The sequence below is a fragment of the Streptopelia decaocto genome (genome assembly GCF_964273445.1).
Source record: "Streptopelia decaocto genome assembly, chromosome: 1".
NCBI classification, from domain to species: Eukaryota; Metazoa; Chordata; class Aves; order Columbiformes; family Columbidae; genus Streptopelia; species Streptopelia decaocto.
Window position 1 is genome coordinate 18,630,267 of NC_138663.1, and position 12,436 is coordinate 18,642,702.

Genomic DNA, 12,436 nt, shown 5'->3' on the forward strand with positions numbered 1-12,436 from the left:
ATTGAAGATTGGTATTTTTGAATAGGACTCACTCTATTTCAAAGGTCCAAAGCTATTTAGAAAACAGAAAGTCCACAGTGAACCATATTTAGAACAGCAAGCGGCGTTGCCAGGTACCACTGTCCTCTCAAATGGGAAGTCTTCTGGAATCCCTTGTTGCTATGAGACTAAATATCTCTGTACAATGTGAGCACTGAACCAGATTTTGCTCCCACTTACGCTCGTGTGCACGTAGAGTGACTCCCCTGTGGCCAGGAGGCATAGTGCCACAGTCTGATGTCTTCCTTGTGAAAGGATCTGAACCGAAGCCCACAAAAGCCCAAGAGTATTTGTGTAATTCAGATGCTCAAACAAGTAAGACTAGTTTAAAATGGGAGAAGGGCTATCATCTTGCTCCTCAAAGGGAGTAAGCAACATGGGGATTTTGACCCATTGCCAGTGGGTCTTCACATACCTTTAGTCAAAAAGGAAAGTAATGTTTAAAATTTTTCATAGGGTTTATCTCTAAGCAGCATCTTCAAACTGATAGATATTGCTTATCCTGGACTGCATAAACTCTTAAGTTTGAGACACTTTTAAAATCCACTTATCTGTGGACTTAAAAGCTGCTCTCTCAGGGGGAGGAATCTGTGTTTGCTTAAGATGTGTGAATTTTCTTTAGCTACTGGACACTTTTTCCAGAGGGTAAATAAACAAAACCCAACTTGAACTGCACACAAGCATGGTCAATATCTCACCAAAGTGTACATTTCAGAATGAAAGATTTACAGCGGAATATCTCTAGTGTAGCTATGACATTGCTTTAACATTGCATTGCTGTAATCTTCAAATATAGTAAATGCAATAAATGGGTTTATAGGGATTTTAAAATTCAAAAGATATTTGGTTTGAATGTTTCTATGCGCTATCAGTGAAAAAACAAAAAGCACAGGGATGAACTTAACACTCATCAGCAACACGAAGGGAGATGTCAGCCCAACGAAAAAAATGCTCATTAATCTGTCCTTCCAAGCATCTGCAAAACCCTCCCCTTTTTTAAAAATTAAGACAATATTTAAGTGTTACAAAAAATAACATAAAAGTGTAGCCAAATATGTATGAAAACAAAGCTCTTAGAATGCAAGTATCCCCTTCCTTGAATTATATCCTCAAAACTATGGATGCACTTTCATGTCTATCCGGATAGACCGGGGTACCGCATCGGCCATCGGTGCGTTACTATCATTGCTAATGCAGTGCAGTCAATCTACAGCCAGCCGGAGGAGCACGGCAACTTCAAGCTCGTCGCGGAGCTGCAAGCGGGGAGGACTAGCCTCCGGACCGGGCCGGGCTGGGCCGCGTCGCGCCGCCCGGCGCTCCGGCCGCCTGCTGCCCGCAGTTTCCCGCGGTGCTGCGAACCGCACCCGCCTCCGCCCGCTTCCCTCTGCTACACCTTCCTCCCCCCGGCTTTCTCTCGCACCCCGTCGACACCCGCTCCGGCCCCCCCGGGCCGCTCGCTCGCCGCCGGCCGCGGTCCTCCCCGCGGTTTCTCTCCACGAGCCACCGCAGGCCGCGGTGCTGAGCGCCCTCGCGTCGCCGAAGTTGCGCGGGGCAGCCGGCGGAGTTTGAACGCGAGAGGCGCGGAGCCCCACCGCGTCCGCGGGCAGAGGGGCACGCGAGCGGAGCCAAGCCCAGGCACTCCCTCTGCCGCCCAAATACGCGCAGCCGGCAGTGCTTCAGCGCGCAGCTGTTCCCCCAGCCCCCGCATCGCCCCACCGAAGTGCCTCTAGCCGCCTGCGCGGCACGGAGCTCGGTGCCCGCACCAAGCGGCCGCCGGCCGGCCGGCCCGCTCGAGGCTGAGGGGTTGGGCGTGCGTGCCTGCCCCCGGCACTGGCTGCAGCGCGTCCCACAACTACACGGCCGAGCGCGCAGCCCCGCGGAGCGTCTCCGCATCGCAGCACCTCCCCAGCCTTCCTGCCCCCCCGCCAGGCTTCTCTACGGCAGCCAGCCGCCGCGGCTCGGTTCTTCCCCTGGAGTGGGAGGGCGGCAGCAAAATCACAGCCCTGGTCTTTTTTCTTTTTTTTTTTTTTTTCTTTGTGATTTACGGCATTCTTTCATTTGCGTTCTTGTTTTCCGTGGGGATGGCTGCAACGGAGGCATCAACCTGTAGGCTGAGAGCGCTCTCGCCGTAGCTCTGAGGGCGCTCTGCGGGGCCACCGCCGGGGAGCAGCGCCGGAACGGGGTCGACCCCGCAGGCGGGCTCGGGTGAGGGACCGGGGCCAGCCGCGGTGCCCGGGGAAGCTTCCGGAGCCGGGCGACGAGGAGCCCCGGCGGCGGAGGTGCGAGCCCGAGGGGAGGCCAGCTATTTTTGCAAGAGCTCCCGAGCGGCGCCGCGTTTGCCAGCGATGGCGGGATGAACTGAATGTGTCCCCGTCCCCCCCCGCACCAGAGAGGATCCCCGAGCCGGGGGAGGAGCGGGGGGTGCAACAAATTGCCGGCAGCCTGGAGAAGTTGCAGTAAAGAGAGATCCCTCCCCCCCTCGCTCCCTCCCCTCCCCGCTCGCTCTCTCCTCCCCGAGCCGTGGACAGCGAGCAGCGGAGCGGCGGCCCGACGAGCCAGCGAAGGAGCGAGCGAGAGAGCGACCGGCGCCCGCAGCCCGGCGATGCTGCAGCGGCTCCCGCGGAGCCTCGGCGGGGTTGGCCCGGCCCCCGCACGCCCCGCGCCGCCCGGCGGCGGCGCGCCCTGAGCGGGCGGCGGCCCCGCGCCCCCGCGGCGCAGCGGGCGCTGTTGCGCAGCCCGGCCCGGCGCTGCCGGCCTCCCTGCCCCCGCCGCCGGCTCGGCGCGGCTCCCGCGGAGACGGAGCGCTGATTCATGGGGCCCCGCGCCGGCTGCCTCGGCCAGGAGAGAGCGGCGCTGCCGCTGCCCCCGCGCGGGGTGTGAAGCCCCGGCCCCTCCTCCGCAGCCCCGGGCTCGCCCGCCCTGCTCGGGAGTGTGGTCCCTGCCGGGAGCCGCCGCGCCTGGCGCACAGAGGGAAGCGTTGATGCATCGCTCTGGAAATTCATTGTGTGACTTTCTGGGTATTTACTGAGTTTCAGACCGAGATGCAGCTCTTGAAAGCTTTATGGGCACTAGCAGGAGCAGCGATCTGCTGTTTTCTTATATTTGTCATCCACTCACAGTTTCTTAAAGAAGGTAATTATATCTGCATGTCTACGTACCCTGTTCTTTAATACTAAGGTCTTTACGAGGTGCCTTAATTATTTTTTACGGTTTCCAGTATGTTCTATTTACAGCAGTGCTTCCACGCTATTTTTCCTTTCTGTTAAAGCCTTCTCATTTTTGTTCCTTTAGATAATAGGTAGCTTTAGACTTACATTCTTGGCAAATGTATATATATATCTATGTATATATATATATATAATCTGTATGATGTTTTCATTCAATGCTTTAGCCCATGTCTCATTTCTTTATGGGGCATGTATAGTGTATAGAAAATATTTGTTGCTATCAGATGACCACAGAACAGCAGTCATCATGGGAGTATTAATAAACGAAAAAACCCCTAACAAGTAAACGTCTTATTTTTATACCAAATCAATAGGCATCCTTTCCCTCTTCCCTATTCAGTACATTTTCAATAGATGGCACTAAAGTTCTATGGAAAGGGCAGGGCAGAGCAAATCCTGGGCATTCAGCATCTTCCTTCCCGATGCCCCAAAACTGGAAGAGGCCTTCGCATGGATTTTCAAGGCTCCTGTTTTTTTCACCTTGTGGCCAGAAAATTGTGATTACAATTTACTGGAGAAAAAAGTTTGGATAGTGGGGCAGGCTTTCTTCTTCTTTCCCTATGTGAGTTGGATGGAAAAAAAATGTTTTATTAAGTGGACAGAGGAATTTTCTTCGGGAAGAACCCTTGTATCGCTCTTGTTTGTTAGTTTGGGTTTTTTCCTTTTATTTCATCAGAAAATTACTCTTTTACTCTTTTTTTTTTTTCCCTCTCTTTGCTAAAATAATGATTCCACTGAATATTTGTAAAGCTAACTGTAGTCTGAGATTCAAGTGTGAATCCTGAGAGATGCATGTGTATTTATTTGGTGGTGTTTTGGAAAGCCCAGTGCTGTTTTTTAAGCAGTGTTAGCAAGTATAACACAATAATATGGGGCTTTTGGTGAACCCATTTATTCTTTTTTAACATTGCAATGTAGTTGAGATTATACCAACCTGAAGAAGAAGCCGAGCTCATCTTGGAGTGCTGGCTGTGCAAAGCGTGGAAAAAAACTTTTATGTGATTGGGACAAAGTTTCAGTCAAGACTGGGCAAAGCGACAACTTTGCAACCACTGAAGTATCGCTGCTGGTTTATCAGTCCAAAAAAAGCATGAGACTGCACATTTTCACAGATCTTTTCTGAAATGAATAAACGCTGATTTGCCTGATTTGGATAATTAAGAAGTGTTATCCAGATATCTCCAGTGCCAGAGATTTCTCCTTTAAGAAATTTACCCTTGTTTTAATTGCACTGTGTATAATGCCTTCCACACAGCTACTTATTTAACATTCTTTTAAAATGCTTGGACTAGTGTATTTATATATCTCTGTTTAATTAGATGATTTATTTTGAGAAAATTTTACAGAATGAAATATTGCTAGTCATTTTAAGCTATTTTTTGGTCAGTATTTGCCTTTTTTTTTTCTTCAGTCTCTCACTGCTTGATTTTGAGACCTCTGTTACTGTAAATTATCCACAAAGGAAGAGGCATTTTTGTTTCACTTAAAATATTTCTTCTTACATTGTAGGAATAGAAAGCTAGCAAATTAATATATAAAAACATAAAACCATGACCATATACCAAGGAGCATTTTACACCATTTACATTGCTTCTCTTCCAGCAATTATAGTCGCTATTAATGTGGACTGCAGAGAGAAAACTGAAGCTCTTGAGCTTGTTGGATAATTTAATTGTATCAGTTTGTTTATATCTGTGAACAAAATATTTCTGCTTTGTTTAACACTGAGAACTATATACTTACTGTAAATACAGATTGCCTGTGTTGGGCTAGTTGTCAACCTTTTCTTGATGGGTGCTAATCTCCACAATAACATTTTGACCCCTTTCACATAATTACTTCAGCAGTGTATGTATTCCTCCCTATAGTTTCAATAATGACACTGAATAGTTTAGTGGAATTGATTGGAAGTCTACATGGCATAACTGAGTTTTTTCTTTATGAAGATCTTTTAAAATCCCCAATTAAAAGTGATTGGTTTAAGCATGGTATATTAAAACTCAGGCATCTAAGATAAAGAGAAATAGATAACAGAAGATCTAAAATAGGATAGATACTGTAAACAGTTTGCAAAAGTGAGATATTTTTATTGTAAAAACTGTTTTTTTTTTATTATTTTCAGTAAGAAAACAATGGAAAGAAGTGTGAGGAAAGGACTGGCAAATCATTTAACCGCATGCCTGCCACATTAGTTTACTAAGTAAATGTGTACCAAGAAGAATACATATGGGATGGCTGTTACCTTACCTTCAGAAGATTTGAAATTCTTTTCTGATCCCTGAGTTAGCCTTTTTCATTAAAATTTCAATAGAAAGTTAGGAATGGTATGTCTCATTGCACATGATGTTTAGTTAGACTGTTGATTTCCTGGCAAAAAGATTCATTTCCCATCGGAGCCTAATGAACTATGTTTGTAACTCAGCTGTGTGGTCGAACTCCTAAATTAAATGCCTGGACATTTTCATTTGATTATTTCTTTTGCAGAAGGATGATTTCCTGTAGTCCCAAAGAACAAACAAGTAAACCACCAGTTTGCCTAGCTTGATAAGATTAGCTGGTAGCACATATCTCCTGAGAGAGTTTGACAGTACAAGCTCATACACTAAGCTTCTCTTTTATATGCAAGGTGATTGATTTAAGAATGACATGTAAAAGCAAAGGTCTGACTTAATTTTTTTTAATGCATGCTTTGTTTCCATTTTGCTTGTTTTGTAGTATTTACAGCTTATTTTTTTTCCAGAGGCAGGTCTTAATAGAAACTGACATCATCTTCACTTTTTGCATCTTCTCAAAATGATATAATTACCACATGTCTTTTTCTGTGTTCATTTTCCTTTCACTCCCTTGGAATTAGTGATGTTATCTGTTATGTTAAACTCTTATCACCTATTAACACGATGTATTTTAATCATTTCAGTGGTACAGTATGGCTACAGTGTGTAGAACTTTCATTACATCCAGCTGAAACTTATTACCAGAACCAAATCCTCCTTCAGTCACATTTATAAATGTAAGATTGTGTGTTGCAACAGTCAACTGAGAATTTTCACACTGTTATTTTTTAAATTTTATTTCTTCTGTTGAACTTAGGTTTTTCTCTAAGAAGCCCTGTCAATTCTTAGATATTTTTATCTACATTTTTGAATTGAGGCAGTTTAGGCATTACGTTACTGCAGTTTAAATGGTGTCTAGAAACAATGAATGCTTGTTCTGAGATGAGTGGGAAAGAGCTGTTTAGATGTCTATTTTCATGAATATGTTTTTTTCAGCAAGTGAAGAATGGGTGACACAGGGTGCCATTTTTCTACACTTAGGCTTTTGTGTGGAAATACAGGTCGTCCTGTGGCTAATCCGTTCCCCTATGTCCAATCTGTCCTTCAGTGTTTCTAAAAGATGAATAGAGCTGTGAACCCAGAAAAGGGCATTGTGATATATAATTGCAGTCCCATGCTTGTCTGATCTTCCTGCAAAGCAGTTTAACATATTCTGGTCAGCTGCAGTCAGTATGAAGGGATGTTAAAAACTGAAATACCTTAAACTTTTTGCGTACACCATTGAGAATTAAAAGTAAGGTATTTATTACATCCACTATTCGTGTCTGATTTAAAATAATTTGCAATCTGTTATTGTTTAACACATTTATTCAAAGAGAACTGAAAAACATGGAGTTAATGTAACATGCATTAATTGTGGGAACTCCTTTGCCCCTGGACAAGTACCCCCTTCACCTACTAGAACATTTTAACCCTTCAGAAAGAGTGGTGATGGGAAAAGGTAAAGGATACAGTTTCTAAATGTGTGTTTGAATCCCATGGGAAGTAGCACTGTTCGGGATTAACTTCAGAAGGGTTCGGATATATCGCAGCCAGGGTGTGTTACAGCCCTGGATGTACTTTAAAGCTTTGTTTATGTGGTGATTGCTCATTAAGAGACTGGAATGCCTCATCTATCAAGGGTGATTTAATATTTTGAATGCTTTATGAGATTAGGGTGGTGTGAACTTTGTTTGGAGAGGGACCACACAGAAACATGGATGCAGTCTCAAGAATCTTACTTGAAGTACAGAGGACTGGAGTATTCAGATCTCAAATCCATATTCTTAATCTATTGGGTAGATGTTCAGTAGTAAGATGTGTAAAATAGGGCGATTTTCTGTTGATACACTGCAGCGGTTAACTAGAGACAAGACAGTTCTGATACATCTGTTCAAACCAGATGATTATAGCTATAAATGATAATTTTAGTATCACTTGTGTAGATTTAATATATACTTATATATATGAATAGGGTATCTGTTTAGCACATTTTTCATAATTATATTTTTTTTTTTGCCTTAGGCAAAAGTTAGCAAATTGGTTACACTCTTGTTGGCACTTCTCTGTCAAACACATTTAGAGGAATTAGTATCACAATAGCTAAAATACTGCAGCACTTTCTTTAAAAAAATGCATTTAATTCACATAAGAACTTGGTGAAGTTTGATACTTAATATCTTTATTCTGTCGCTTTCTGCAGATTTAAATATTTTAGCCTGCTCTAAAAAGTATGGCAAAAGCTTTATGTGTATTTTTGTGTTCTTAGGGTATACATTTTGACCCTGAAAATAATAAAGAACATTAACCTTTTTAGCTGTGTAACACCAAAGAACTGCTATTCCTCTGCTAATTTCAAAAATGTCTACTGACAGTATACCTAAGATGATAATTTTTTCAGAGCTTTCTTTACATTTCACCTGATATCTTTAGAAAGTTTACTACATGTGTAATACATTTTAATGAAATGATTTATTGTCTTCTAAAACTTCTTGAGACTTTGGCCCTCAAAATTTTCCTGGAAAGAATTTGAATGTGACTTATCACGACAGCTAATCTCGCCAGCCTTTCTTAAAATTTGTTTTTCTTTTATCTTTTAAACATTAAAAAAACCAGAATGACTTGAAACTATTAAAACGAGAAAGATAATTGCTCTTAAGAATGTGGGAAAAAAAGTTTGGGTTTATGTTAAAGTTGTTGTTTTTCAGTTTGACCTGTTATGCTTAACCTGTGTCTCAAAACAGTAAGATACTTTGTGTACCAGATGTGCTGCATATGTTACCTATATATAGTATAACTGAGTTGAGGACAGTGTGTCCCAGCTGCCAATTTGCCTGCTTTTGAGGGGTTTGTTACTTTTAACATGCTTTAGTAGAATTATTTTCTCCTGTTTGTCTTCTATACATTTTTTTGGGGGGGAGCAAGGGGGTTGTGGAGAGGCAAATATGAATGAGATTGTCAGAGCAGCCCAAGAGGCACAGAACACACACATGGAAGGTTTCTCTTCCCATCCAGGGAACAGATTTGGCAGTTAAAAGCCCTTAAGCTTGAATAAATGCTGCACAAGAAAATAAAATGTGAGAGGTCACCAATCTGAGGGTTTTGTTTGCAATTTTGTATAGTTTCTTGGCAAATAAAATTAAGACTCAGTTCAGTGGCTATTTGATAGTACGGGGCACATCAGGGCTGAAGAAAAATGAGAAAAGGTCCTGCTTTGAGATAAATAGCTTTGTATCTGCAAAGTTTTGGTATTTTCAGAGGGTTTTTTAAAGATGGGGTTAGAGAAGTGTAGCAGTGAAGGGAAGCTATGCAGACAAAAATTCTCACTAATTTCCTTTTCAGGGAGGTGAGAAAGATGTTCTCTATCTGGCATCTGCTGTGCCAGGATGTACCAAGAGGGGGAGTCAGACAGTTTTTCTACCCATAGAAGGCAGCTTTGAAATAGTTTTTGGGTTTGGGTGATGAAAAGGAAAAATGTGTATGTCTTCATAGGGAGGTGCGCCATAGACAGTTTAAACCCTTACTTTTCCTGACTGAGCAACTTGAAAAAGGGAATTAGTAGCAGATTTTCAGTAACCTTTTTATGACTGGCAGTTTTCATGCCCCAAGAGCACAAGTGAGGAATTATTGACCCTTCTCAGCATTTATCAGCATTACGTATTCTTTAAGGCAGTCCTGTAGACGGATGTGAGTCACATCATACAAAAGTGCATGCTTTTTAGATCTGTTGATTGATATTTATTTATCTCGTTTCTAAGCAGGCATACACTGTATCAAAAATAGAACTGGAATAAAACCAAGACACACACAATTCAGATTTTTTTTAAACTGAATTTAAAAGAGAACATGAAAAAAAGTGCATGTATTTGGAGGTCAAGAGTTCAGTATAGTATTGATAAGAAAAGCCATAAGTGTCTTTAAATCATGACTAAAAATACAGGTAAAATTATTCTTATCTCATAGATATTTAAAAATAAGTTTTTATGATCATATGAAGAAAAGAAACAACACAAGTTTTTGTAGGATTGATAAAAACAGTATTTGTCTTCTAGTAGTATGAGATGTCCTGGTAGGAATCAGTGGCTCAGCCGGGTATGACTGGCCAACTGTACTGTATGTTCATCCAGGTCCAAGCCAGGGATATATTCCATCCACTATCTGGATTTTAGCAAAGATTTATTTTGTTCAGAAATGATATCCTCTTGCCACTTGAAATCCGTAGAGAGATAGAAAGTTCTGTTTAATAACAAAATCCGATTATTTGCCTAAATGTGCTTTTTATGCCTGTTCTAGAAATCCAACAGTATAATGAAATCTGCCTATTCATTATATTTTACCTTCGGCACTACATCAGTTCACAAGTAAATGCTAGTTAGAACAATAGATCTTCCTACTAATTGTTGTTAGTGTTGTGAAAAGCAATGAGTAACATGTTTGAAATATATCCAAACACCAAATTAACATATAAATAACCAGAAAAAAATAATGTAATGGATCAATACCTATTGAAATATTTTCTAGAAGCAGATGCTGTACTAATTTGTGTTTTCATGTGAGTGATTTATTTTTTTGACTGTAAGGAGGAAAGTAGATGAAACTTAATTCATCAGGTGAAAAATTACATTTATAATAGGCCAGTACATTCTGGATCTTAGCTTCTTTCTGATGTGCCACAAGACTATATGATATTCCAAAGTCTATATGCTTAATTGGAATCACACATGAAGAAAGCTGTAGGCCAAGCTAAGTGGATGCATAGGAGACCAAAGGGAATAGCTACAACTTCAGAAGATGAGGCGTGCGAAGAAATAGTGAAGAGTTACTGAGTTTAGATAAGAGATTACTAGCATGGTAAGAGTTTTCAGTGGGTAAAATTCTGCCTTAAGAGTAACAAACTGTTATTTCTATGAAGTGAGAAGATTACAGGAAGCAATGGGTGCAAACTGATTTAGGTTAGATGTTAGGAAAAATTGCAGTAGGGCGAATTTGTGCTGTACATCAGGGAAAACTTGCCAATGATAAAGACAGTTGAGCATTGGAATAGATTTTCTGGGAAAGCTGCAAAACAGGAGAGTTTTGCTTTCAGGTTAATACATTATCTGTTGGGAATAGTATTGCCATGTTGAAACAGACAGGTGGATTCTTGAAATCTCTTCAAGTCTTATCCTCCAGAATGTGGGTTTACCGGAAACTTACTTAGAAAAGTGAAGATATTTAAACATATGACTTTAGAACAGTTTTCTATTGACTGGTGAAGCAAACAGGCTCATGAGAATGCACATTAGGATCTGAAAGTATTCAGGGGACAAATCTCAAGAAAACAACCACTGTTTTATGTATTTTGTTAGCTGAATCATGCCACTTTTTGAGTTGCAGATTTAATTTAAAAAATAGAAAATCTCATGATTTATGTAGCTGAAAATGACTCTTTAAAGTATTGTTTATGTTGCAAGTTCTTTAGGACTCGAAGGCATCCTGAAGCAGAGCCTTGCTCTGTTCACTCTCCTTCGTACACAAAGAACAGTGAAATTAGAATATTAATATCATTCACTTTCTGGTATTTCTTGTGGAATGAGGATTTGGGTTAAGGATTGTTGAGCTTTGTCCATCTGTTCTTGTTACCGCAGCACCTGGGGGGCTTATCTCCAGGTGGCCCTGTGGCTGCTCTGATGGCTGGTATGGGGAGCACAGAACCAGCCCCACAGCAGGGTCAGCTGTAAATGGCCTAGGGAGGTTCTTCGTCCACCCCTGCTGTTTGGTGCTACTGGTGATTAAGAGCTTTGTGTCTGTTTCTGTCTGGAATGGTGTGTATCTTGGTGCCATGCTGTCTGATTTTTATGATATCTGCATAGTTTCAAATCCAGTAGCAGAAGCAAAATTAGCAAATCCTGCTGACAGAAGGAAAAGGGGTCACTCTTGTTAAATACAGATAGGCAAACCTGGGTGTACTCTGTTGGAGTTGTGAAGTGTCATTCTCCACTACTTGTACTTGGAGCAAATCCTGTCTGGAATTTGTTCATGTCTCTGGTACAGTTTTGTACTAAAAACGTGTTCTACTTAGAGGGGTAGAAAAGCCAGATACTAGTTATTGTTTCCTTGAGCAGCACTAACATTTCTTTAAAGATGGGAAATATGAAAGTTTTTAGAAGTTATTATGTTGCAAGTTAAAATTTATTTACCTCTTTGCACTAGTTTTTGAAAAAGTGCTCACATTTTACGTGGTTCTGTGGTGACTGCTAATTAATCATGAAAATTATGTTATACAATATATTTTGTATTTTGCTACAGTTTTTATTGCATTAAATTACATGGGGTTTTCTGCAGAATTCTTTCAATACAAAATTATGGCTTTAAGGAAGAAAAAAACGAAACCATTGCTCCATTATTCAGAGTTGTACATGTTTTGGAGATGTGGATCTGGGGATAGATTTAGCCTCAAGAGAATCAAACAGTTGTTTGAAATGGTCACTGCTTGAGTATCACCTTGCTTATGGCTAGGAACTAATTGAGATTAAACTAAAAATGATTGTGAGATGCTTTCTTTTCCTGGGCATTGGCAGTTCTCATTCTCTGTTAATGCTTTAACAGTATTATTTAGTCATTAAAAAAAAAATGGATGTACTTCTGGGTCCCTCTTTTGTTCTAGTTTTTGCCTTTGTTTTTCTAAATACATGCTGGTCTTTAGCTTCATTTATTGTGAGAAGATCTCATAACTGCTGTAAGTATTTTTGTATGCTTGGCTATAAAACTATATAGATTGTACCAGATGCTGCCTTAACTTCTTTTATAGAATTATAATGGATGCTGATGGGTCTTAGAGTTGTCTTTAAAGATAAAAATCCCTTTGCTGTGTGTTTT

At 41.2% G+C, this 12,436-nt stretch overlaps 1 protein-coding gene across 2 annotated transcripts in view; it reads left to right on the forward strand.

The window, feature by feature from the left end:
* TAFA5 (TAFA chemokine like family member 5) overlaps window positions 1-12,436 on the forward strand; it is a gene marked incomplete at both ends in the record, with an annotated part of 408,803 nt that overhangs the window by 107,627 nt on the left and 288,740 nt on the right. The window contains one exon of one of the 2 annotated variants that reach the window (XM_082061456.1): window positions 3,081-3,171. The exons of the other annotated variant lie outside the window; for it this stretch is intronic. Coding sequence (XP_081917582.1) covers window positions 3,081-3,171 — 91 coding nt within the window. Of the gene's footprint in view, window positions 1-3,080; window positions 3,172-12,436 lie in introns of those variants that run through there. 2 annotated transcript variants of the gene reach the window in all.